Source organism: Podarcis muralis, chromosome 7, assembly GCF_964188315.1.
Source record: "Podarcis muralis chromosome 7, rPodMur119.hap1.1, whole genome shotgun sequence".
NCBI lineage: Eukaryota > Metazoa > Chordata > Lepidosauria > Squamata > Lacertidae > Podarcis > Podarcis muralis.
The window spans coordinates 58528193-58552610 of record NC_135661.1 but is presented as its reverse complement, the minus strand read 5'-3'; the positions used below and the strand labels follow the sequence as shown (position 1 = coordinate 58552610).

At 47.0% G+C, this 24418-nt stretch overlaps 3 protein-coding genes across 6 annotated transcripts; 1 reads left to right on the top strand and 2 right to left on the bottom strand.

The window, feature by feature from the left end:
• The first annotated feature begins 1344 nt into the window (after positions 1 to 1344).
• Positions 1345 to 8384, top strand: ZBTB8OS (zinc finger and BTB domain containing 8 opposite strand). Of its 3 annotated transcripts, none has more exons than XM_028739138.2 (7): positions 1345 to 1622; positions 2401 to 2425; positions 3732 to 3853; positions 4786 to 4868; positions 5511 to 5563; positions 6185 to 6221; positions 6396 to 8384. In XM_028739138.2, exons 1-7 carry the CDS (start codon positions 1535 to 1537, stop codon positions 6480 to 6482), a joined length of 495 nt encoding a protein of 164 aa, XP_028594971.1. In that variant the 5' UTR covers positions 1345 to 1534; the 3' UTR covers positions 6483 to 8384. The 3 variants fall into 3 exon arrangements, with proteins under 3 accessions (XP_028594971.1, XP_028594972.1, XP_028594973.1); XM_028739140.2 differs by having other exon boundaries at positions 1494 to 1614; XM_028739139.2 differs by lacking the exon at positions 2401 to 2425 and having other exon boundaries at positions 1475 to 1622.
• A 220-nt stretch (positions 8385 to 8604) lies between these two features.
• Positions 8605 to 14317, bottom strand: LOC114601714 (ferritin heavy chain A-like). The gene is made up of 4 exons (XM_028739141.2): positions 11760 to 14317; positions 10479 to 10625; positions 9534 to 9659; positions 8605 to 8876 (listed from the first exon to the last, which is right to left on the bottom strand). The coding sequence occupies exons 1-4, from the start codon at positions 11859 to 11861 to the stop codon at positions 8721 to 8723; spliced, it is 531 nt and encodes a 176-aa protein (XP_028594974.2). The 5' UTR covers positions 11862 to 14317; the 3' UTR covers positions 8605 to 8720.
• Positions 14318 to 15471: 1154 nt separating this feature from the next.
• Positions 15472 to 21005, bottom strand: ZBTB8A (zinc finger and BTB domain containing 8A). Of its 2 annotated transcripts, none has more exons than XM_028739146.2 (3): positions 20066 to 21005; positions 18345 to 18514; positions 15472 to 16192 (listed from the first exon to the last, which is right to left on the bottom strand). In XM_028739146.2, exons 1-3 carry the CDS (start codon positions 21003 to 21005, stop codon positions 15860 to 15862), a joined length of 1443 nt encoding a protein of 480 aa, XP_028594979.1. In that variant the 3' UTR covers positions 15472 to 15859. The 2 variants fall into 2 exon arrangements, with proteins under 2 accessions (XP_028594979.1, XP_028594980.1); XM_028739147.2 differs by having other exon boundaries at positions 16003 to 16192; positions 18304 to 18514.
• Between the last annotated feature and the right edge of the window lie 3413 nt (positions 21006 to 24418).

Here is a 24418-nt window from a genome sequence, read left to right as displayed (position 1 = left end):
GGGCGGGGCCGAGTGGGCGTGCTCGCTGAGGGAAGGATGGCGCACGCGCTCTCTCCTCCCCTCCCCTCCTCACGTTTCGTCGTTGCGGAAGAAGGGCAGTGGCTTGCCGAAGCTTCCGTAGGGGCCGCCATTTTGTTTTTGGTTAGGCGGCCTGAGAGTTGCTAGGCCGCTCTTGCGAAACGGGGGTGGTTGTACGAGTCGATTGGAGGAGCAAACATTGCCTTTTGGGCTGAGATTAGGGAAATGTGATAGCTGAAAAAAATCTACTGAATGTTATTGGCTTTTGAGGTACATGTGGCTGCTTCCGCACTCCCACTTATAAAATGGGAGTAACAATCTAAAAATAATAATAATAAATTTTTATTTGTATCCTGCCTTCCCCGGCCAAGGCTGGGCTCAGAGCAGCTAACATCATAAAATGCCCAACTTCACAAGTGCTTTGGCACATAGAAATAAAATAAATTTCGTCAGGTGCTTTGTGTATTTATGCCTGCCCTTTATATGCCAACAAAAAAGCAAAATGGTCTAATTGTATTTGTTACATTATATATAAGTGGGTATAAGTAAGTAAACACGTATATGCACATCATCCAGGGAGTAAGGCCCATTGCATAGTGGGGCTTGTTATAATCACCTCAAAACAGATGAAGTACTTCCAATATGAGATTAACCAAAAGAGTGAGAGGAACGTGATTTGCTTAAAGCATGTAGCATATTTCTTAATATATTTTTATTTATTAAAAAAAGAGTGATCATCTATTGTGTACTGCTTTGTTCCAGAATAGTGTCAAACAAGGACTGACGATACCCAGGTCCAAATTCCCTTTAAGTGATGGTGTGCCAGTCCCCATCATTCAGCCTTGCCTATTTTACAGTGGTGATAACCAGGTTGTGAAGGGAAGAATCCTGTACTCTATGGTTCTGGGAGGGTGGAATGAAAGCGTACTGAATAAAATTAATATACACATGCCAACCTTAAAATTATGGCACCGTTACTACGCTAGCAATAAAAAAAAAAGAACCAAAGGATTGTCAACTATCTTCTTCTTAGGCCACTCTTGTGCCTTTCGCAGCTGTATAAGGCCAGGCACATATCCAGCAGGTGAAGCTTTCCCTGCCCTTGCACTGGCATATATGCCAGGAAAAGCTTCTCCTAATGAATTTCTGCTTGACAGCAGTCAGCTGTTGAAGGACACACAGGTTTGAATGTTTCGTTTAAAAACAGCAAGTATAGCTCAGGAAAAGGGAGCATCTTGTTTAATTGTCTTTTTGCCAGGTCGATGTGTAGGTCTAAGAATTAAAAGCACAAAATTTCAAATTGCCGCTTTTCAGGGGAGGGGGAAGTACTAATAAAGCAGCATGGATACAGATATACAAATATGATACAGAGAGATCTGTAATGAAGGGAACTGTTCCTTTAAATGCGGGCTTGGCTGCGGCTGACATGCTTTAGGCAGGAAGGAGGCCATCTTTCGCCTCTTCTGTCCTAACAGGAGGAAGTGAATTGAATTTTGCGTGGCAAAAGCAGCAAGCCATGGCAGATAACTACCGGGACTACAACTTGACAGAGGACCAGAAAATCGTTAAGACGAAGTACCCTCCTCTCAATAAGAAGTATGAATGTGAGTATATTCCTGAGCGGTCTTAGTCTGTGCGTGGATTTATAGTTCTTTGGTGGAAATGCAGCGCTGGGCTCAGCTCCAGAGTTTCCACAAACCGAGTGCCTGTGCATCTTGAACCGGGGGCGGGAAGAGGGTGCCGAGTACAGGCTGCAGGGCATTGCTGGGTGGGATTCTTCTCCGGAGTCTTGTATTGCGCCCCGGAGAGAGAAGTGAGGGGGCGGCGGATTGGAGCAACAACGTTGGCTCCGCACACCCATAAACAGCGTAGCTCTGTTGGGTCTGTAGGAGAAAATAAACCAAAATCTTTAGCAAGGCAATGCTATTTATTTGGACCCACACTGTCACTTTGTGGTTTGTCCAGCATGCTGAAAGTTTTGCCCTCCTGTAAAGCGTTGGTGTTCCCCAGGCTAAGAGAGCGTGTTGAAACTTGGCAGACAAGGCGAAGTTTTGCTCTCGAAAATAAAATCTGAGACTGCTTGCTGTGGAGGGCTTAATATACTTCTGTGCAGTTCACTTTGTCTTAACTTTCTTTTTGGTGACACGAACCTGCTGCACCCCCTGTCCTCACTCTAGAAGGGTCAGCTTCTTGCGATGTATTGTTATGCTGTACGTGTAAATGAATTTACTGTGCTTAGAATATTCTTGTTCTGACTGCTTATTCTCCCTATCTTGGTCTTTTAGATCAGTTTTTTCTTTTTTTTCTTTTTTTAATTGAATAAATTATTTTAAGTTGCCCCAGGTAGCTTCATATTTTTTCATATTTTTAATCCCTATTTAGATCTGGATCATACTGCTGATGTGCAGTAAGTATTTATTTATAAGCTTACAATCTAACAGGGACAATGAGAAGGCAAAAAAAAAAAAAAAGCAAAATGACCCAAATAATCTTTTAAGGGGGAAATATTCCTCGGTTGCATAATGCATGTACTTTCCCACCCTGCTAATACCGTATTTCACCAGTTATTCTCCCCATTGCTGATGATAGCACATCTGACCTTTTCTGTATAAACAAGCACAAGTGTGCTGCTTAGATAAAATCTGCCCAGGTACATGGAACAGGGTTAGCTGTCCGCTGCTGAGTCAGATTTTTGGTCCATTAAGCTCAGGTGCATCTGCGATCATTGACTGGCAGCAGCCTTCCAGGGTTTCAGAGAAAGACTTTTCCTGGCTTTCCCAAGAGGTGCCAGGAATTGAAATCTGGACCTTTTCTGTGCAAAGCAGACGTTCTACCTCTTGAATCAACAGCTTTTCTTCAAAGGTATCTGGCATTATCCCAATAGATGGGGTTATATGAGAAAACCCAAAAGCCTCAGGGATTTCAATGGGGGAACAGTGTTGTCAGTATTTTCAGTTTGTATATTGCCTTTCCATATAATAATATAACCAAGATCCAGTTCATCAAAAGTGCCAAGAGCTGGGAAGTATGGCAACATATATAATTAACTCATGAGTTGTGTGTGTGCGTTACTTCTTTACACAGTTCTTGTCTGCTACAGAGTGAAGTAGGTTGGGTGGTGTGCCATCTGTAACTCCTCTAAACGAGATGTATGCCTAGAGTTTTGTTGTTATATTTTCTTGTCATGGCTTCTGTATTTCAGCACAAGGCTGTTTTGGATTTTTGCTATCACTCTATGTTAATAAGAAAAAATACCCAAAAAAGTGCCAAGTGCAAGAAATGGCAAACCAGATTTCTTAGAGTCTGCAGCAGATTACCTCTCACAGCCCCCCCCCCCATTCCCACAATGTTCATATTTTAGCACAATTCTTGAAAGCTCCAACAGCAACAAATATGGGGAAGCAGGGATTGATGCTGCACACCTTCTATTGTGTGCTGGATGTTCCTGCTGCTCTATTTTCCACCTACAAAGGAAGTTCCTAGTTGTGCAGAGGATGAAGCTAGGAATTCATAAATTCAAAGTACAGTACAAAGTTTTCAAGGGTGACTACTATACGCGGATTCTTAGAATGGACAATTCTTAAACTGCAAATAGTGAACTTGTTAGAAGTGGAGCCAACTGTTCTTTCCTATATTTAGTGCAAGTTTCTTCCTTGTACATTCTCATCCTTTGCTTATAACTACTGCCCTGTAATGTGTATGTGTGTTTTTAGGTTGCATGCCTGGGGAGATACCTTGGAAGAAGCATTTGAACAATGCGCCATGGCCATGTTTGGATACATGACGGATACAGAGACGGTTGAACCTCTGGACACAGTAGAGGTGGAAGCAGAGGGTAAGGTGATGCTTTGAGAACTACAGCAGTACAGATTAATAAACACAGTGGCAAATGATTGTCTTTACTGTTTTGCCAGCGTAACTGTCACTTGCTGTTTCCCAAACACATTTATAACAGAGTAACACCCTATAGTTTGAGGCCTGTGCTTATTCAGGATTCACTGAAATTGGACTGCTTAAACTCAGCATAGCAGGCCTATAAGTATAAATGGTGATGCTTTTGCAAGCAGGAAACAGGCAAGCAGAAAGTTCAGCTTCAAATAATAGAATTTGAATTATAGAGTCATAGAATTGGAAGGGACCCTCAGGACCATTTAGTCCAACTCCCCTGCAATGCAAGAATATGCAGCTGTCCCTTACAGGAATCAAACCTGCAGCCTTGGCATTATCAGCACCACGCTTTAACTAACTGAGCTATCCAGATGATGTTCAGTCTCAGAGGCAAGCAGAGCAACAACAAAAAACCATGACATTTATTTATTTTTTATTTGTTTATTAAATTTGTGTACCACCCTTCATCTGAAGATCACAGGGCAGTTCACTGCATAAAAATACAAAATGAGAACACAAAATACATAATAAAAACAAAAGCAAACCAATAACGCGCACACCCCTTCCACAAACACATTAAAAAAGACACAGAATGTTAATTGGCCCAAGCTGAAGGCCTGGTTAGAGAAAAACATTTTTGCCTGACGCCTAAAGATACGGTCCATGGTTTGTGAGCTGTCCTATTGGTCCCCACGCAAGGGTTGGCTCTCTGATCTCTTGCTGAGCCATGATCTGTGGTGCAAGGGGATTTGAGTGGGAGTTTGAGCCTACACTGACATCTGTCTGTCATTAGGAAGGCTTGCCACACATACTGGGTTGGAGGGAGTCCTGCACCTTAAAGCTCCCAATATGCCCCCCCCCCCCGCTTCTCTCCAACAGGACATGACATGCTGTCTCTTCTCTTCCACTTTCTGGATGAGTGGCTTTATAAATTCAGCGCCAATGAGTTTTTCATTCCCAGGGTGAGTGTTGGCTCTCTTCCTCCTTACAGTCTTGAGATATTTCTCAATTATAGGAATGTGTTCTGCACAGTGTCACAGTTTGGTCACATGTTGTTGCATTGCCAAGGTATTGAATCCATTCTGCCTGAATCCATTAATTTCTGAGGTAGCATCAAGAAACTAAGGAGAAAATCTAAAAAGGAACATTACTGTACTATCCTTATTAGCACCAACTGTAATCATAAAGCAGGGAGCCAGCATTCAACTTTCACCGAAGTCTTCTCCAGGCTTGATAGTCAACAACAGAAAAGAAGGGACAATGATGTTCCTCAAAGTAGCGGGTGGTGAACTCTGCAATGTGCTTACAGTTTATGGATCGAAGTTCTGGAAATTCTTTGAAAAACTAGTTAGATTATAGAAGAAGTTGAAGATGCTAGAATGGGGAGAAAGAAATTGTTATACAGACTGAAAGAGAAGCACCTTTGACTTCTGAAATGTATTGCTTTTCATATGCCTTGAGATTGTGTAGATGGTTGGGATTTATTTTTCTGCAAGGAACTGAAATACCTGGTACCCTTTCCAGTTATTACTAGAGCTATGTGAAAGATTAAAATTGTTTGAAATCAACTAATTATATGTTTGTTCCCCTCCCCCATTTTGTAGGAAGTTAAAGTGCTCCACATTGACCGAATAAGATTCAGAATAAGATCTATTGGGTGAGTTAAGTGGAATCATGCCATTTAAAAATGCTGATGGAAATGCCAGGGAGTCAAGACATGTTGGCTCTGTGTGAAAGTTTCCATAGAGTATGTACCAGGTGTCCTTTTGCATGTGCCAGGAGCCTTTTTATTTCCCCACTGACTCTCACCATGGGCTTCTCCAGGATCCTTCCTGGATGGGGACAGCGAAGAGTTTGCTTTCTTTAAAGAGAATGCATGTTTCCGCTTTGGCAATGTTGCTTTGCTGTAAGGGCTCAAACTAATCCCTGGTTCTGAAGAAGAAATGGAGGCCTTTGAAGATGCCAGGAGCTGTCTTGGCCTTCTTAATTCCTGATTCACACTTCAGCATGTGGGACAGTGTTCCTCCAATGGATCCCTGCACTGTCTCCTGGGTATGGGCCATTTGGGAACTGGAGTAGAGAGCCTTGTATGCCATAGCTCTCTAGGTTCTTGGGTGGGAAATCATTCTGGCTGCTAGGAGTGTCAAAATGGCCTCCTCTTTTCCTAAACATTCATCATTGTTCCACATGTCTTTCGTAAAATGACCAGAGAGGTTTCCTGCACTGTGACATAATTCAGTAACCTTGTAATAATCGTTACCCTTTTTCCCTCTTTAAGGTGGGGAGAAGAGTTCTCTTTGCCCAAGCATCCCCAGGTATGTTATGAATGTTGTCGTTTTCCTTCCTGAGTACTAGAGGCCCAGAGACAAATCAGGCTTAGCTAACAAATCACCCCTTCCATTCATGTATTCTTAGACCTACCAGAGATTCTGCCTATCATTGTGCAGCTGAGCTCATAGACTCAAATTGTCTTTTTTCTTCCCTTGCAGGGCACAGAGGTCAAAGCTATAACCTATTCAGCAATGCAGATTCATGAGGATGAAACACCCGAGGTCTTTGTCATTATTGATATCTAAACAAAGTACCACAAAAAACTGCATCACCCTGGTTTATCTACCAGAAGTGCTGTACATCCTAATTGAAGTGTTTGTCCTCCTGGAAATGACTCGGCAGAGGGCTAAATGAACCAAAGTGGTGAGGAGCATCAGGTTGGATGTAGCAGCTTGAATAGAAGACTCCCGAGTAATGTCCAGCTCTGCTGTGTTACTGAGGCTGATGCATCAAGCAGGAAGCATTGAAAAGATGGTGTGCATGTGTTGATTACTAGCCCAAGCATGATCTGGTACTGCAGCCTATAATGTGGTTTTTAAATGCTGGGTTCTAATTCCTTATCTACTCTGGTGGGAGACTAATATTCTTTAGTGACAGGAAATGCAGGGATTTAAGATTATTCACTCTCTTCTGTCTTAATAATACTACCTCTTCTATTGCTTCTTTTGTCATTTATAGCCCATTGTAAAATACCCACCATAAAATGCTGCTTTCCTCCAGTGAGAAGTTGCCAGGAAATTAGCCTAAATCCTCTCCCCTTACAAAGCCATTTGAAACAGTAGTCTGATGCTGTCATAATGTTCCCAGTCACCTTCAACCGCGGTTAGGAGATGGCAGAAGCCTGCCTCTCAGGCTTCCTCTTCTCTTGTTCATGTGTTAGTTCCCACCAACAACGGTATGGTTTGCCCTAGCAGATAGGTTGTTCCAGAACAGGGTTACCAAAAAAATTCCTGGTTAGCATTCCTAATTAATGCTGCTTCAGACATTACACTACACCAGGCACCCCCAAACCTGGCCCTCCAGATGTTTTTGGACTACAATTCCCATCACCCCTGGCCACTGGTCCTGTTAGCTAGGGATGATGGGAGTTGTAGTCCCAAAACATCTGGAGGGCCGAGTTTGGGGGTGCCTGCACTACACCATGGTTAGAGCTGTAGTGGCTGGTGAGGCACGTTTGCTTGGCTGGCTTCCTAACAGCAGGTTGCTGGTGCTTATCAGAGGGTGAGGTGTGGGGAGATTGGGCTGGTGTGGCACATGGCAGTGGATCCAAGCTCCCTATGCCTCAGTCCTCCCCTCTCCACAGTGACCTGCTGTGTTGGCAGGCCAGGAGAACCAAGATACCCCACCTGCACTGCCTCACCAACTGCTGCTGGTTAAACCAAACCATGGGATGAAGAAGGGAATTCATGCATGCTGGGGAAAAGGGAGCCTCGCAGTCAATGCCACACTTCCAATGCCTTAACCACAGTTAAAGATCAGAGCTATTATGTCTCCACTGAAAGGAAAGAGGAAAGGAACAGAGCACACAAACAATTTTCCCCCACCCCCAAGGAGAGCATTGTTTTTGACAATCTATATGAACACACACGCATAACTTGAATTGCAGACTTATCACACACACACCTTGGGATTGAAGCAACGGGTCCCAGTCTCCTATAAGCAGCATTTGTTTCATGGGGCTTGCAGAGGAACATATCTTGGTGGCAGGTGTCTTACACTGGGCCATCCCTTTGCACCATGATACAAATCCAGCATTTTTTGTCAGGAGAGGGTACAAAATATTTCTAGAAGGCAGCCTTCGTCAATGCCCATCAGTCTCAGCTAGCATGGCTTTGCAGGCTGAGGCTGATAGGCCTTGTAGTTCAAAACAGCTGGTGGGCATTAGGCTGATGATAGCTGCATATAAGAAGAGAAGACATCATAAGAGGTGTAGACAGAGTGGTACTCTGTGTTAATTTGTGTGTGATTTCAGTTTTGATGTGTTCCACTTAGCTCTACAATTGTGTGAGGTTATTGGTGTATTGATTGGAGCAGGCACCCATCTATTTACGTAAATGACAGAAACAGGAGAATCTTGGTTTTAATTTAAAAGAACTATTTTTAAAAAACATGTAAAAATAAAATCCATTTTACAAAACGTAAGTTCACACTTGTGTGCATACAGTAGTTTTATTGGTTGGCAATATTATTGCATTAGAAGTAATGAATAGAAACTTCCAACAAGAGACCTGCAGGTATAGGGTGGAATATAAATTTAATTAATAATAATAATAATTAATAAATAATGGTTACATGGCTAGCTGGGCTCCTGAAAAGGAGCACTCTGTGCTGCAACATTATCTTGCAAGTCCCACATACCCCCCCCCCCACAAAATCACACACACACACACCTTTCTGATTGGGTTCAACTGACATCCATGTTTTATTGCAAGGGCATCGTGTATAACAAATAGCCGCTGATTTGGGGCATGTCCTTTGCCATTTCAGTTGCACGCCCCCAGGGTGAGCTTGTTAAAGAGGTGCTCTCCCAAACCATCCTGGGGCACTCCCAGGCGCCTCAAGTTAGATAGATGGTCTGCCAACTGCTTGATGGCCTTCACTTGTTCCTCCAAAAACTGAGACTTTAGAAAGTGACACAGCTGCACAGAGAAGGCAAGCAAGGGAGGGAGAAGAATTGCTCAGGGCTTGCGCTTCCTTTTCCTTTTGAAACAGTCACTGGTGGTGAGTCCCAACCCAGATCATCCTCATCACATCTGGGATCTGCTAGCTCAGAAAAAAAGGAGATTTTTGAATGCTCAAAGGCTTTGATACTAGATAAGACGAGCGCTGTGAGCAGAGGGCTCATAGCTCAGGGGTGAAGCACCTGCTTTAAAAGGCTCAAGGGCCCAGGGCCCAAGTTCACTCATGAAAGTGACCTTGTGTATTATCATAGTGTGGCTGGGAAAGGCTTCTGCCTGAGCTGTCATTGGCTCAAGCCAATATTTGAGAATATGAAATGGTCTTTCCAAGGGGGCTGCCTGTCTATGAATGTTGGGCCAGCTCCTGGTCTACATGTTTTGTTTAGAGATTCTAGTGTAGCCTTCCCCCACCCGGTGCCCTTCAGTTGGTTTCGGCTGCAACTCCCATCAGCCCAGACTTGCATGGCAATGCTAGCTGGAGGCTGGTGGAAGTTGTACTCCAAAAATCCAGAGGGCACCAGGTGACTAGAATGAGCTTTTAAGTGCCTTTTCAGGGTCCTCCATTCTCCCCAAATGTCTACCCATTTTAATTTTGCTCACTAACCACAGGTGACATACATGAGGATCCTCCTTCTCCAGAGCCAGCTTGTGTAAGTCCAGGAGACCTTGGTTCACCTTTCCTTCCAGCCGCAGGGCACTCTGGAAGGCTTCAAGGCTGGACTGCCACTCATCCTGCTCCGGCTTCTGTTAAGGAGAGGCCGAAGAAGAATTGGGTTAGCAAGACAGGCCTTGCCCTAATTTCCTATCAGAGTTCTTTGGGAGTATCAACAAGCATATAGATAGACATCATCCATATTTGGTGGTGCCGTGACAAGGTGTTCTGCTTTTGGTCAGCAGTCTTTGAAGAAATCAGATTAATCTGTAGTATAAATCCAACGCCTTTGTTAGCCTTGCTAGGAATAATAAATTAATCAAATCAACATTTATCTCATTGGGTGATGTTGGCACTGTTGCTGGTAGCCACTCATTTAGAAATAGCTAAATTTTGGTGCTCTGCAACAGGCCTGACAATAGACTTGTGGTATGTGCTCAGGTGTAGCCTGTAACCAGGACAAAGGCAAGATAAGTTCCTCATCCTTCTACAACATATAGAATCCATCCATCTCCCATTTGAGATGTGACCATCAGTCAAGACAACCTGCCCAGCCCCACAGAAACATCTGGAAAGGCCTAGTGGATTAGAGTCTTTAAAATACATTATGAATGGGTTCTAAGTAGTGGTTCCAGCTTCAAGCTGCTGTTACACCTTTTTCCAAGGAACAAGAGATTTGCTGATACTGTTTGAGTTTATTGTATTTTAAAGTATGTTTATTCCATGTGAAAAGACTATTTTTTTAATTTTAAAAAGCAAAATATGTAAAATAAAATATACAAGCATATAGATAGACATCCTGACACTGGTAAACCAAACAGAGGCGGATGCCCTGACTGTGGCACCACAGGGAATGGACTAGTTTGCCTCAATTGCTGGCCACTTTAATCAAGAAAGCAGACACCACACACCTGAATGTCATGAAGAATGATGCACCCCCCTCGCTTGTTCTGGTATTTCAAAAACATCTCTGCATATCCCCTCTTCTTGAGTGATTCCTCTTTCAAGAATGTAGCTACATGCTTGAGGGCAACATCATCACGGCTGAAGTAGTAGGACTGAGGTCAGGGAGGGGGAGAAAAACAGAAAAGTCCAGTCATCCATTAAGCGGACTATGCAGCAATTTAGCTGCTGTTTCAACCATCTGTGGATCAGGTTTAGGCAAAGGTGCCTGGCGGCTTTCTTAATTCTTTGCTGCTAAAACATGGAAGGGAGCATGAAATTTGACCATTCACTGAGAACACTCCATTGGCAAGTGTTAGAATTTTCTGACAATTCCAGCCGGTTTCTTAAAATCTTAAGAATTATAAATCAATGTCAATATTGGCAAAACTGTTCAGTCTTTATTATGATGCACCTTGTTGTTAACAAGGCTGTTATGCTAAAGCAGCCCAGGAAAATGCCTCAGCCTTTACACTTTGACCTGACCCGTGACAGGAAATAGGGGACACTAATTGCCATACCAGGGACCAACAGTAGCTTTGCTTAAAATGCTGGGAGTTGCAAATATGATTCATGGGAGAAACAGTGTTTGGATTTCAGGCAGGGCCAACACCAACATTCCCCCAGCCACCATGTGCTTACAGGCAATGCCAGTGAGAGGGTAGCTGCATGATGACTACAGTGGCCCTGATTTCAGATATCTTTGTTGCTCCAGGTAATCACGGCCTGTCTGCAGACTCTTTTCTGTGCCTTCCTGTGTGACCAGGTCCAACCAGCTGTCATGCCAGTGGAATCTGGTCCATGGGGGTGAATGCAGCACTGCCACGCCAACTTCAGTCTGCTCTCAGACTACCCACACCTTCCTGGCTTCTGACGTGGAACCAGTCCAGGGTTCCACTGCTTGCCAGCTTCCTCCTCCTCCTCCTTGGTCTCACTCTTGCCCTTGTAGAATTCAACAGGGAGGAGAAGGGTAGGGACAAAACTAGTGTTTGTTGGCTTTGCTTGACATTCACTCTAGCGCCACCTGCTGCTGACCTCCCTGCTTTCCACCCCACCAAGCACCAGCCACTGTTGAGTGATGCTTTTGGCACCAGCCCCATGAAATATTCAGTTAAAACATACTTGGGTGACACAACTCTCAGCCCCCTGCAACGGCACACATGAGGCCACTTGACATGCATAAGGCAAAGGGGCTTCTCTCTGGTGATGCTCCCTCAAAGCGCAAGAGAGATGAAAAAGCAAGCAGGTACCATGGAAAGATAGACGTAACTGGCATGGAGCTCCAGGTTCACCATGTGGTTAACAGCAGCCTCACAGTCCACGTGGTAGTTCTGCTGCACCTGGGAATTCATATCTATTGTTCAACACTAAACTGGCAAGTAGAAGACTTCCCTCTTAAAGGGCTGTTCCAGCTCTACACCCTGAAAGTTTCCACAGTAACTGACCAGCCACCATAGCTGGCCTTTCAGCTCAAAGCAAGAAGGTCAGGGCACAGGAAGAAACCATTCAGCAGGGAAGACAGAGATCCTCTGTCGCTCGGGTCTTTAATGACCTTTCTGCAGGCGAGAACATGACTCTGCAGTGTGACACAAGGGTTGCCATGACACCAGGGAAGGTAGGCTGATGCCAGGGAAACAGCAAAGCAATACACCAGGGTGCTGATCCTGCAAGCACTTCGTGTGAGTTTTCACCAGCATTCATCAAACAACCGCACATGGAAGCTCTTCTTGGTCCTCCTCCTCAGGTGACCTTGCCCTGGCCTCCCCTGGCCGCCAGCCACACAGCAGGGAAAACCCTCCTGGAGAAGCATCTTGCCCTTCAAGGGGAGGAGAGGAGAAGCAGAAGCAGCTTGGTAAGTCCCTGCCACCCAGTTCCTGGTAGCCCCTCCCACAAAGCTGAAAAGCCACCTGGCGACCCTGAGAAGGTAGTCCATGAGTCAGGACAACCATATTGTTGGCACCCTTCTTTCCTGGGAAACAATGGAGGAGTGTGCCTTTGGGGGTAAAGTCAAACCCTTGGAGAGTTGTAGTGCCTGCTGTGGCTGTAGAAATCAGTACTGAAGAGATGTATTATTGCAGGTGGGGCAGTTTTTTGCCATTTTTTTGCCAGTAATGTGACTTACAGATGAGAGTTTTTGTATCGGCACCCCACATTATAGACAACACGTTGTATAGTCTGGCTTTTGAAGTGTTTGTGTTAAATTGATGCAGACATTGTTTGTATGGACTATATTGCAGACTTAAGCTAAGTGATGGCGATGGTTGGTTTTTCTGTTTTAAAAAATAAAAAAAATGTTTCTTTCTTTGTTTTTAAAAAAGTGGCCCATGGCCCCCTTTGTGATATCTGAATGACCTATTTTGCAGTGTTAAGCCTCTGACATTGGAGGTACACAGTCTAGTGGAGGCTGGCCCAAGGGGGCTGATGGGACACTGCCCCACCTCTCTGCCTTCTTATTTACAACTAGTCCAGAGGGGGGCACTGCCAGCCAGTCCCCCCCTCCTTAGTCTGAGTGCTGCCTTTGCAAAACTCAGCAGGGAGGAGGAGAAAGACAAAACTAGTATGAATTGGCTCTGCTTGTCATTGGCTCTGGCGCCACCTACTGTTGGGCTCCCTGCCTTCTGCCCTACCGGTCCCAATGGGCAGCAGCCATCCTGGCTAGTAGATGTTGAATTACCGGGTGTTTGAGGGAGGGGAGGGAGGCCAGGTGGCCGGGCAATGGTCCCGGTCCATCACCAACACTAGGTGCTGCCAGCCACACAGCTGGGTCCTCTAGAATCAGCCACGACGGGGCAAGTGGCAGGTGGGGTTGGCGGGAAAGACCCTCTTCGCTCTTCCTCTAGGGGCCTCCTCCGAGGGCGCCGGTGCTGTCGACCCAAAAACCCAATGACAGTCCCTTTTGCAGGAAAGAGAAACAGTGCGTGAGATCGATTCCTTCCTGGGGTGGACACAGGCTGGGAGGTTGAGCCGCGGGGACGCTACGCGTGGCAGAAGCTCAGCTGGTTTTGGACTGGTCAGTGGCTGGAAGACAGCCAGGAAAGCCCCCCCCCCCTGGAAGGAGCGTGGGAGAGAAATGTCAGAAACCAGGACACTGCAGCCACCAGCCTCACAGGGGCCGATCGCTTGCAGCAGGGAGCCTTGTTCTTTCTTCGTGGGTCGTGGTGGGGGGTGTCTCCCAACGCGGGTGTGGGCGTCGGAGAAAGAGGTGCAGGGGCGGCGTTTAAAGGGGCAACGCGCCCCTTTAAGACATAGTCTCCTCTCCCGGCTGCGCTTCAGCCTCGCCTACTGACCCCCGCGATCCCCCACCCCCCGATGATGCTACGGAGAAAACGAAGCCAAGGTCCAGGCTGCCCTCCCTGCCTTAGCACCGTTGCGGGGCAGGTTGGATTTAAAGCTGTGGGGAGAAAGAGGAGCTGGAGGAGAAACACCCTCCACCCCCAAATGCTCAGTCTTGGATTGAGCTACTTGCGTTTACAGCTGCGGCTTGTTAGGTTTCAACTGCATTTTGTTTCGTTGGTTGGTTTTGTTTTTAGGGTGCATTCGGTCATGGTTTCAGGTTGCATCGTTCATCTCTTATTCGGCACCTTTTTCGTTCCGCCTTTCGTGTGCTGTTGCAGAAAGGCGAGGTATATAAATTCATGAATGGAGCGTAAACAGTCCACGCCTAATTCAGCTCCTCTCCTCCCTTCCACACTTGCAACTTCAGCTGTTCGGGGCTGCCTGCACGTGCGCCAAGGAAGCCTGTCTGGAATAGGTGCTGCAAGCCTCCCTGACCATCAAATGGGAACGCTATAGGACAGGCATAGGCAAACTCGGCCCTCTAGATGTTTGGGGACTATAACTCCCATCATCCCTGACTACTGGTCCTGTTAGCTGATGGGAGTTGTAGTCCCAAAACATCTAGCGGGCCGTTTGCCTATGCCTGCTATAGGAGCTTCCCTGTCATACAGCACAGGAATCAGAGCCCCCAGCAGCCGCATTTCAAGAGGAAAATAAATATGTTCAGAAGATTCACCTGCTTCCCACATCCTGCTTATAGCTTGATTCTGGAATACCATGTTGCTTACTCAATATGCTTTCTTTAGGGTGCTTCTAGGCAATGCTGTAAATGGGTTATTCAGATATCATAAACATGGCACTAGCAACAGTGGTGTTTTTTAAAAATAACTTACCTGATTTTTCCTAGAAAGGGTAAATCACAACTAAATGGCAAAAAATATAGCTGGCATTTTGATGCCAGCATGTGGATGCTGCAAAAAAATAAAAAGAAATGCATGTGGAACACCCATAGTACAGCAAGCACCCATCTGGAAGCACCCTTTGACTCAAGACTCCCTTCTGTAAATGAACCAATTATAGCGATTTATTTAAAAGGGTCACACTGTGAGATGAATTGATAGAACATTGGTACCCGTTTCAAATTTAGTGATAGTGCAGGTTTAAAATATCCAGTTTGAAAAATGGGTGGGCAAAGATGGGTACGCACAAAGAACTTCAAAGAAACATTTGAATTGCCACATGTTTTGGTTCTGCATTTGAAAATAGTGACTGCTGCTTGCAAGACATAAAAAAGCTGGCTTTTCAAAGATGTTGAAATCAAGAGAGTTGGTTCTGAAAGGCTGAATTACCCTAATGTTTCTCAGTAAATAATCATCTGAAGGAAGTTGTGCATTTTGGAGAAGGATTATGCATTGTTCTCCACTTAAATTTCCTTTGGAAGAATGGGGGATGGGAGCGATGTGCCAGGTTAGAACAAGGCAACAACTCAAATAGCTGGGTGATCTAGCAACATTTGCAGTTCTATGCATTCTATGTACATTCACCTAGGAAAAGGCTCCATTTAACTTGCTTGCTTCTGAGTAGACATGCATAGGATTGCAGTGTGTGTGACTGTGTATATTTAAATATAAATTAATTATCTTTGCACCTTGTTATGCTTGCAGTTTTTAAAAAACAAAACCCTCACGCTGTCAAAAGCTTTAATAGAGTAACTTACAATGAAGCTGTTAACTTTATTTTGAAGTGCTCCCCAACATTGAAAAAGGTTTTAGAAGAGATCCATTTTATTCTATCAAAAGTTATCACTGTCGCACTTCAGCAGGTAATTGTTCATACATGGTACCATCTCAGGATGTATGCTTGCTTATGGAACAAAATATTGATACCCTTGAGTAACTAAATTCAATATAGACACAATGGCATGTCCATAAATGCATGCAAGTTTAGCCCAAGTCATAGAAAGCCTATATAATAGATTGTATGTTAACCACAGGCTGGTTGGGAGTCAATGGTCAAAACAAAGGAATGACAACGTAAAGGGGGAACTTTTATTTAACATCCAGTCCATTCATAACTACCTAATGTTTGGTTTTATATCTTTTTCCTCAGCTTCATCATCGCTATCGTCCACTTGCTGGATGACCAAATCGGTAGACCCGTCCTCTACAATTTCCACATCGGATCTGTTGTCTTCACCGTAATTCCAGTTAGAATCCTTGTCCTCTTCTAGCGGGAACTCAGGTGGTGGCTCAGTGTCCAAATCAATGCGGATGCTGTCTATGCCAGCTTCGGAGAGGCACTCATTGCAAAGTCTGTAGCGCCTCGTCCCTTCTTGGACCACTTGCCCCGTCATCTCAGTCACGTGACGCTTGCATTTTCTGCAGATGGGCTTGCAAGCTTGATGGATCTGTGAAAATTGAAAGGGAGAATGCTGATCACTGCTCAAAAGGGAAATAGAAAAATGATTTGTTCCCCTTCCATACAGCAATGCTCTCAGTATCGAGAGGCAGCTACTAAAATTTAATCCAGGCAGCCTAGCGTGGTGAAAAGGAAGAATTCCGGGATACAAAAAATCATTTCGGTTCAAGATATGGCTATTCAAAATTAATTCATGATCCCCAAGGCACAGAAACTGTGAGCTAAGGTAACTTCCTGCTTTAACATCCACAGTGTGTAGTGGTAAAATCATTGTATCACTTCACATACTGTGCTCTCTTACAAATTACTCCCTTGTGTACCCATATTTATTTATTTATTTATTAAATTTGTGTATCGCCCTATACCCGTAAGTGAAGCTGTTCCCATAATTGTATTTCCATACTAGAAAATGTTTAACTTGCCTACCCCACAATTGTTAAAGGCAGAAGAACACTGAATTCTCCCAATGCCCACCCTACACCAAAGCCTAGGCTGCAATACTGTGCCCGCTAAGCAGTGGGTTTGCTCAGTTAAACACAAAGAGGCTTTCAGGAGACATGAACAGTGCTGTACTGCAAGTTACATTTTATTCTTAGTGAGATCTTAAGTCTTCAGCTCTGCTGCCTATGCCTCGTTGCAAAGGCTTCACATCTTACATGTCATTTGGGGGCAGAGTTTAACATCCACACACAGTTATTGTATAGTAGTATTTATAGAAAATAACATCTAGGGAGTATCTGATCTCAGACAAGCCCACCACAGGAAATTGCTGGCTGCTAGGGAAAAAAGGAAAGAGCACTGGAATATAGGGGGGGGGGGGACAAGAAAAGTACACTAAAGGTAAAAACAGCAGCTCTTTAGAGTCCTATAGCCTGGTGTCCCAACAACTAACTCATCAATTCCAGCTCTGACTTTACTCATTGAAAGTCAGGAGCAGCCAGACTGGAACATCTCACAGATATCACTTATAAGGATACCTGCACATTTTGCTTCAAAACATTTTTTCTAAAAGGGCTAGACACATACTTTTTTTAATGAATGCTCTGGGGCTCCTGCTGGCTATAGGGTCCAGTGCATTAGTACCCCCTGTGCCACCTATCAGCAGCCCTACATGATTATGTCTATTCACTCAAGTTTTTTTATTTATTATAATTTCAGTAATCCACAATAAGCATCTATTGCAACAGGAAGAAGAAAGGGGGAAGGTACTAAGTGATTAACTGAGCAATAAATTCCGTAGAATATGTACTTGTGTATTTTGTATTTCTTTAAATCACTGAAAGTGAAAATTCCGGATGGTGGTGGAGAAATGGTTGCTTAGATTAAGGTAGGCAGAAAAGAAACGGTACAATGTTTTATATTGTGCAATTTTACTCATCATATCACATTCGTGTTACAAGGCATTTTACTCACACATTTTTATCATCATGTTAGGATTTTCTGCCTTTAGCTCTCAAGACAGGGCACTCTAGAAATTCAGTAGAAACAATATAGGGCATGATCCAGCTGAAGTTGACCACATAAGAAGAGCCTTGCTGCTGAATTAGGCCAGTGGCCCATCTAGGCCAGCATCCTGTTCTCACAGTGGCCAACCAAATGCCTATGGGAAACCCATGAGAAGGACCAGAGCCCTAGAGCCCTCTGGCCTCCTATGGCTTCCAGGAATATTGCTGCCTCTGACTGTGGAGGCAGAGCATAAGCATCATGGCTAGTAGCTATCGAGAGCCCACTCCATGCATTTGTCTATTCCTCTTTTAAAGCCATCCAAGTTGGTGGTCACCACTGCCTCCTGTGAGAGTGAGTTCCAGAGTTTAACTATCACTTTGCCATTCTATTGGCTTCAGTGGGAGACACCCAGCATATGGTGAACTCTACCACTGAAATTAAAGGGCATTCAAAGAGATTTACTGTGGCTGAATCACACCAATATTAACATTTTTTTGTTTAGGTCCTGGCCCCATTGGGATTAAGATTTGAGGCATACTGAGAAATAGGTCCTCCTAGGAAATTAGATATGTAGACAAGCCCGGCGTCAGAATAAAGCAAGTTTCCTAAAAACAGACAGATGCAAGTCAATGCATCTCTATATTAAGTAGTTACCGGGGGTGTATCATCTCAAAATACAACATGTGCCAACGTACTGTTCGGAAATGGCTGCTCAGGTGATCCAGCCTGCTGAATCTCTTTCCACATGCTTCACACGGATACGGCCGTTCTCCCGTATGGCAGCGAAGGTGGCGCTTCAGGTCTGCTTTCCGCTTTACCACGTGAGTGCAGAAGGGGCATTTGAACCTCATCCTAGGCAGATCATCTGTGAGTACCAAGCAATGCTTTTAAAATGCTGCAAAAATTGTAACACGCCTAGCACAGTGACACTTTTGGTCAAAATAAAGTAACTGACTTCAAGACTGCAAACACTGTATTATTATTATTATTTTTTTAAAGTTCTGCAATGGGTATAAATTATGCAATTTTACTTAATCTGCCTGTGTTTATTCTACCCAATCTTGCTGCTGCTAGTTATTAGAAGCTGTAGTGAACTCTGTCGGGTCCTGCCCCAACACCATGCAACCACAAGAGACCATGTCCAGCAACACTCTGGATTCTGAGACCCACACACTTTCACCTTTTTAGGATTTTCAGGATGCTGAATTTAGTACAAGAAGCTGCCTTATGTAGAATCAGACCAGTCAATCTAGCTCAGTATTGTCTACAGGCCAGCAGCTCTCCAGGGTTTCAGGTGGGAATCTTTCCCAGCTCTAAAGGGAGACACCAAGGATCGAACCTGGGGCCTCGTGCATGCAGGGCATGTGCTTTACACCCACTGAGCTACAGCCCTTCTGTTGTGCACCCAATACGGCATTCTGCTCTTGCACATTGCAGTCACCGGAACACACAGAGCCCTCTTGAAGGGGCTTTATGAATCTCCTTGCCAGGGGCAGTTCCCCTGCTCCATCATGGCTGGCCTTACCATACAGCAAAGGCTATACAATTTAGGGGAACAGATGGAACTGATATCTGAATGGTCAAGCAAAACCTTTAAAGCACTAGTCCAAGTGGTGGTGTTGGTGGGAGGCATTTGGTCATCTGATTCAGACAGCAATACTTCCTTGGGGCTACACCAAGCCCTCTTCTGCAGAGTGGGAAAAGCCTTCCCCACTCTGCACTCTCTCCGCAAAAGTGGTGTAAGAGATGTATTTTTTTCTGTCTCCCATAACAGCCCCACTGGAAATTAAGCAAGACCCAGTCTTCCTTGCCACCAGTGCAGAAAGCACAAAGCAAAAGAGCTGGGTTGCAGATATGCTTTATTGAAAGAACACACACAATCCTAGGAAGCACTGCTAATAAATTATGATCTTACTGAGGAGGGTGGCACCACAACTGGCCCTGCCAGGCAGCGGGGAGAAGAAGCATCTTGCTACAGGTGGCATTACGATGGGGGAAGAGATGGAGGGAAGAACTGGTGCCTCAGTGGTGCAGCAAGACTTTTTAAAAAGTGCAGGCCCTTGGCTGCAGGGAGAGAGGGGAGGAAATCTGCTTCAGGTACCACAAGCCCAAACACAAAAATGAAGGATTTCAGCGGGTGCAAGAAGCAGTTTTATTTTTCATGTCGTCAAAACCGTATCCCACAAAACTTGACCTCTACCTTGAGTAAGCTGAACAGAAAAAGGAGACTGCTCAACACACAATGAGGTCATTGTTGCAATTATGATAGCTGGATCCATTTGAATCATTCTCCTTGCATGCAAAATTTAGTTCACCTCCGATAAAGGACACTCATTTTTAAAAGGTAAAATAATAAACTTTTATGCAGCCAAGGGCCAAGAAGACCACTGACTGTATGCTAAATTAATATCCTTACCATCTGCCCAGTTCCCCATCACACCCAATACCGAGGGCATGCTAGGGTATGGCTCATCCCCTTTGGAAGATTTTGACTTGCCAGCAGGGTGTGGAGAATCATGCTCTTGCTGTGACACAGCCGAGCCTCTGGGGACGGTGTCGGATCCCTGGCCGTACTGGTAGCTGGAATGGCCAGAGTCACCTTCTGAATCAATTTGGACGTCCTCTTCAGATGGAGAAGTGTGGCTTATAGGCTCTGAAACTCGCTCTTCAAGTTTACTTGCCTTATAGTGAGGGACATCGGAGGGTTGTGGCAGCCCTATATGTCTACTGGTTTTCTTCATGGGTTCTTGCCTTTGGTCATGCTTGGACAGCTGTTGGGCATTTCTCTGAGTGGCTGGATAATAATTGAAATTGGTCCAAGAATTTCCACCCACTATACATGTCCCTTGATCTGGGCTTAAGTGCGAATGAGGGGGACTGCTCTCCGTTCTCCACCCAGTCCCATACAGGCATAAACGCTCCACGCCATTCGAGTTCACTTCCTTGTCCGAGAGACTAAAATAGCGATCTTTTTCCTTCTCGCTGATGTCCAAGGAGGATTTAATGAATGTCTTGCAAACACTAATAACATCAGTCATTTGCAGATAGCTGGCAGCTGACATGACCTCAATCACATTCTGGCCAGTGAGGGAGAGTTTGCCTGAATATACAAAATCCAGGATCACGGAAAATGTTTCGGGAGAAAATGCCTGGAAAGTTGCGGTTGTTGGTTGACTGGTTTCCTTTGAGCACTGTGAAAGGAGCATTTTGAAGTAGCCACTACTGGCAAACAGCACATTCCGGTGGGCTTTGAAGACCTTCCCCTCAACCAAAATGCTGCAGTCACAAAATAAGTCTTGCCTGCGCTGTTCGTTTAATTGTTGCAGGAGATGAAACTGATGGGAAGAAATCTCCATTCTCAAACAGGGTTGTGTTGCTCTACAAAAAAAAAAAAAAAAGAATAAACAGGTCTCTGTTGGCAACATATAAACCGCAGCTGCAAGATTATCAGTCATTCACAGAGACATGGTGGAGCACAAGATGGTCAGTGACAGAATGCAATCTTCAAGGGCCAAACTGGATGTGAGCATTGGGAAGGTGCCACTGGGAGGTCAGACCATTAGACAACTTTACTCAAGTCTTGTCTGCAATGAGTAGCGAATGGGAGCCTTTCCCAGCCCAACTCGGAGATGCCAAGGATTGAACCAGGGACTTTCTGTATGCAAAGCACATGCTCCACCACTGACCAGCACACTTCCAAGAACTGTCCACTACTGGTTGGCCTGTTTTTAGTGTCTTTAGTGGGGCAGGGCAGTGAAAGGGCTAATCTGCCCCAGGCTATGGTCTCAAACATACTGTAGTTACCAACATGGTCATTTCTGCAACTGAATTCAAGTAAAAATAAATACAAATCAGTGTTGTGTGCTGGCTGGAGTGCTGGGGTGCAGCTTGGGAGACCCAGGTTCAAAAATCCCCAATTGGTCATGAAGCTCACTGGGAGCTGGAGCTGGTCACTTTCTCTGTCAGCTAACCTACCTCACAGGGTTGTTATGAGGATAAAATAGAGGTACGCTTGCTTGAGCTTTTTAGAACTAAGGGAGAAGATAAAACATTTAAATGTACAATAATACTGTACTGAGAGGCACTTCACATCACACCTGGTCTGAACCAGAGTCCCCCTGAAACTCTTAAGTACTTCTGAATGAGGTGTGGGGGATATGCAGCCCTTCAGATGTTGCTGGACTACAGTTCCCATCATCCTCGATGACTGGGGCTGATGGGATTTGGAGTCCATCAACATCCAGAGGGGCCAGGAAAGGGGTGCTCAGTACACAGCATTTTCTCTCGCACCTGTAGCAGCTTCCTAACTTGTGTATCCAGAGCCCAAAAAATAGCTGCACCATAAGGGCACGGTTGTACACCAGCATCTTTGCCTCTGTGGAGCTGAGCATGATGGAAGGAGCCAGTGTCCTTCACCTCAGTTATGATGAGCTGGACATTTTGGCCACATATAAGAGACTGAATCTCTCTGGGTGATGACTGTGAGATGGATACTCCTCAAGCAGGCACATTTCAATTGCTTGTTTGAATTTTCTAGATAAAATACGGCATCAAAATGGCAGTCTGTATTCCTCCCACCCACTTTAATCTGGATTTACCCATTCTGGGGGAAATCCAATAAATTGTGGGGGGGGGGGGGAGAGAAACCCTGCTGTCAACAACCAGTTTGCAAATTAAGCCCCTGTCTGGAAGCCCCCAGACTCACAACATCTGCCTACATGAAACCCCAGAGCAGTAAGGTCAGTTGGTTTAAATGCCAACAGGTTTGCATCCCCTCACACAGCTTGTGAAACCGGAATCACATGCAAGGCCAGTTTGCCTAACATTGCAAGCTCTCATTATTTAGAGGTCCAGCAAGCGCAACCCACCATTCCTAAGCAATCACTACTTTCTTCCCATCATCAAACTGTCACATGGAAGTTGTCCCTCACCCCGTTATGCCCTAATTGCATGCCCCGTTTGTGTCGTGGGGGGGGGGGGGGAGGGGGCTGGCGCTTGCTTCTCAGTCCCGACAGTAGCCAGCTGGATCGCTATTCCCAAGGCAGCCGATCTGGGCTTCACCTGCAACGGGCACGCCAGTTGGGTTGGACTGCTGCTTTCCAAGCCCGCAGCTAGCAGCGCGACGCCTTGTCACACCGCTCAGCGCCCCAGCCCTTCGCACCGCGGGGCTCCGCGACTCTAGCGCAGAGGTCAGCAACTGGAGACTCCGCTCGCCAAATCCGGGCCCCCGAGACGACAGGCGTCCTTCCAGCCTGGAGGCGAAAAGTGGGGAAACGGGACTTGCTGGCATGCCGAGTGTGTGGCGTTCAGGGGCCGGCGGGAGCCACTGCTCCCGCCGCCTCCCTCTCGTCGCAGACCCGCATCCACCGGCAGGGCTGACCCTCCGCTCGCCAGGTGCGCCGCGCTGGCCGCCAGAAAGGGCGCCTAGGCGGCGGCGCGGAAGCTGCAATCAGAGGAGCTGCCTCCGAGCAGGCGGCTGACACCGCGGCAGCGCCGGTCCTCCCCTAGCCCTGCCCGGCAGCACAAGGGGCGCCAGCGCCGCACATTGGCAGAGGGCGCCGTCAGTCTCTCGCCCGCCCACCCCGAGCTAGAGGCTCGGCCATCGGGAGCCAGGGACGCCCGACGGCGCTGGAGGCGCGCCCGCCAAGTCACCAGGGACCGATCCCCGGCGTCGCCTCCAGAGGGGGACCGGTCCGCGCGCCCTGCCGGGAGGAGGACCACCGCCACCACCACCCAACCCGCCCGCCCGCCCGCCCGCCTTTCCTGGGAAGGGCGCCGGGAGGCGATGCGGAATTCCCAGCCGTCGCCGCAGCCGGGCTGCCTAGCGTGGCCTTTCCCGCTGCCGCCGCCGCCACTCGATGCCCGGGCGCAGAAGGTGCCCCTGCCCGGCTCGGAGCTCCGCACGCGCGGCAGGGAGGACTCTGTCGGTCCCTCGCCAGCCCTTTGTTGCGAGCCGAACGCCGCGCCCGGGGCGGCATCGGCAGCAAATGGCGCCCGCCTGACGGGGCTGGCCGGGCGCTGCCCGACTGGGGCGCCGCGCAGGAGGGGGGAGAGGCAGCGCGGCCGGACATCCTCCGCTAGCCGGGGAAGCAGAGGCGCGCCCGGCTCACTCTAGAGCCGCCTCAGCCCGGAGGACGCCCTGCTCGGCCTGCTGGCGCTGCCGCGGAGGCGCCGCTGACTTACCGCTCGGCAGAGGCACGGGCTGGGCGGCGGCGAGGCGGGCGTTCGCGGGGCGGCGGGGCTCTGCAAGCGGCGCTGGCTCGGGGTTCGACGGGTGAGGGCGCGAAACCTCGCCGGGCGCCGCCGCCCCAAAGCGCTGAGCAGCCCGGCCGGGAGAGAAACAAAAGGTAGTTGCTGACGTGGGCGTTGGAGAGAGACGCCCGAGGGCTGGGGACACAATTAAAGGGGCAACGCAGCGAGCGCGGCAGGGGCCAGGCGCGCACGCCGCTCTGCGCCTGCCGACGGCGCGGGCGCCTCCCCCTCCCCTCCGCCGCCGCCTCCTCCTCCGCCGCCTCGCCTTGCCAGCCCCAGCTGGGCGCCCGGCTGCCCCCCGCTTCTCCAGTGGGCGCAAGCGCGCTCGCCTCCCCGGGGTCTCGAAGGCGGCTCCAGGCGGGCGCGCCTCTCGAAGCCCAAAGGAGCCACGCGAAATGGGCACTTACTGGAGGAGCCCCTCGAGACGGGCCTCCCTCGCCGGGCTCTGTTCTGCTCAAAAGGTCAACGACCGCTGCTGCTGCAGCTCCGAACCGCCTTGGTTTTAATGGTGCGGTTC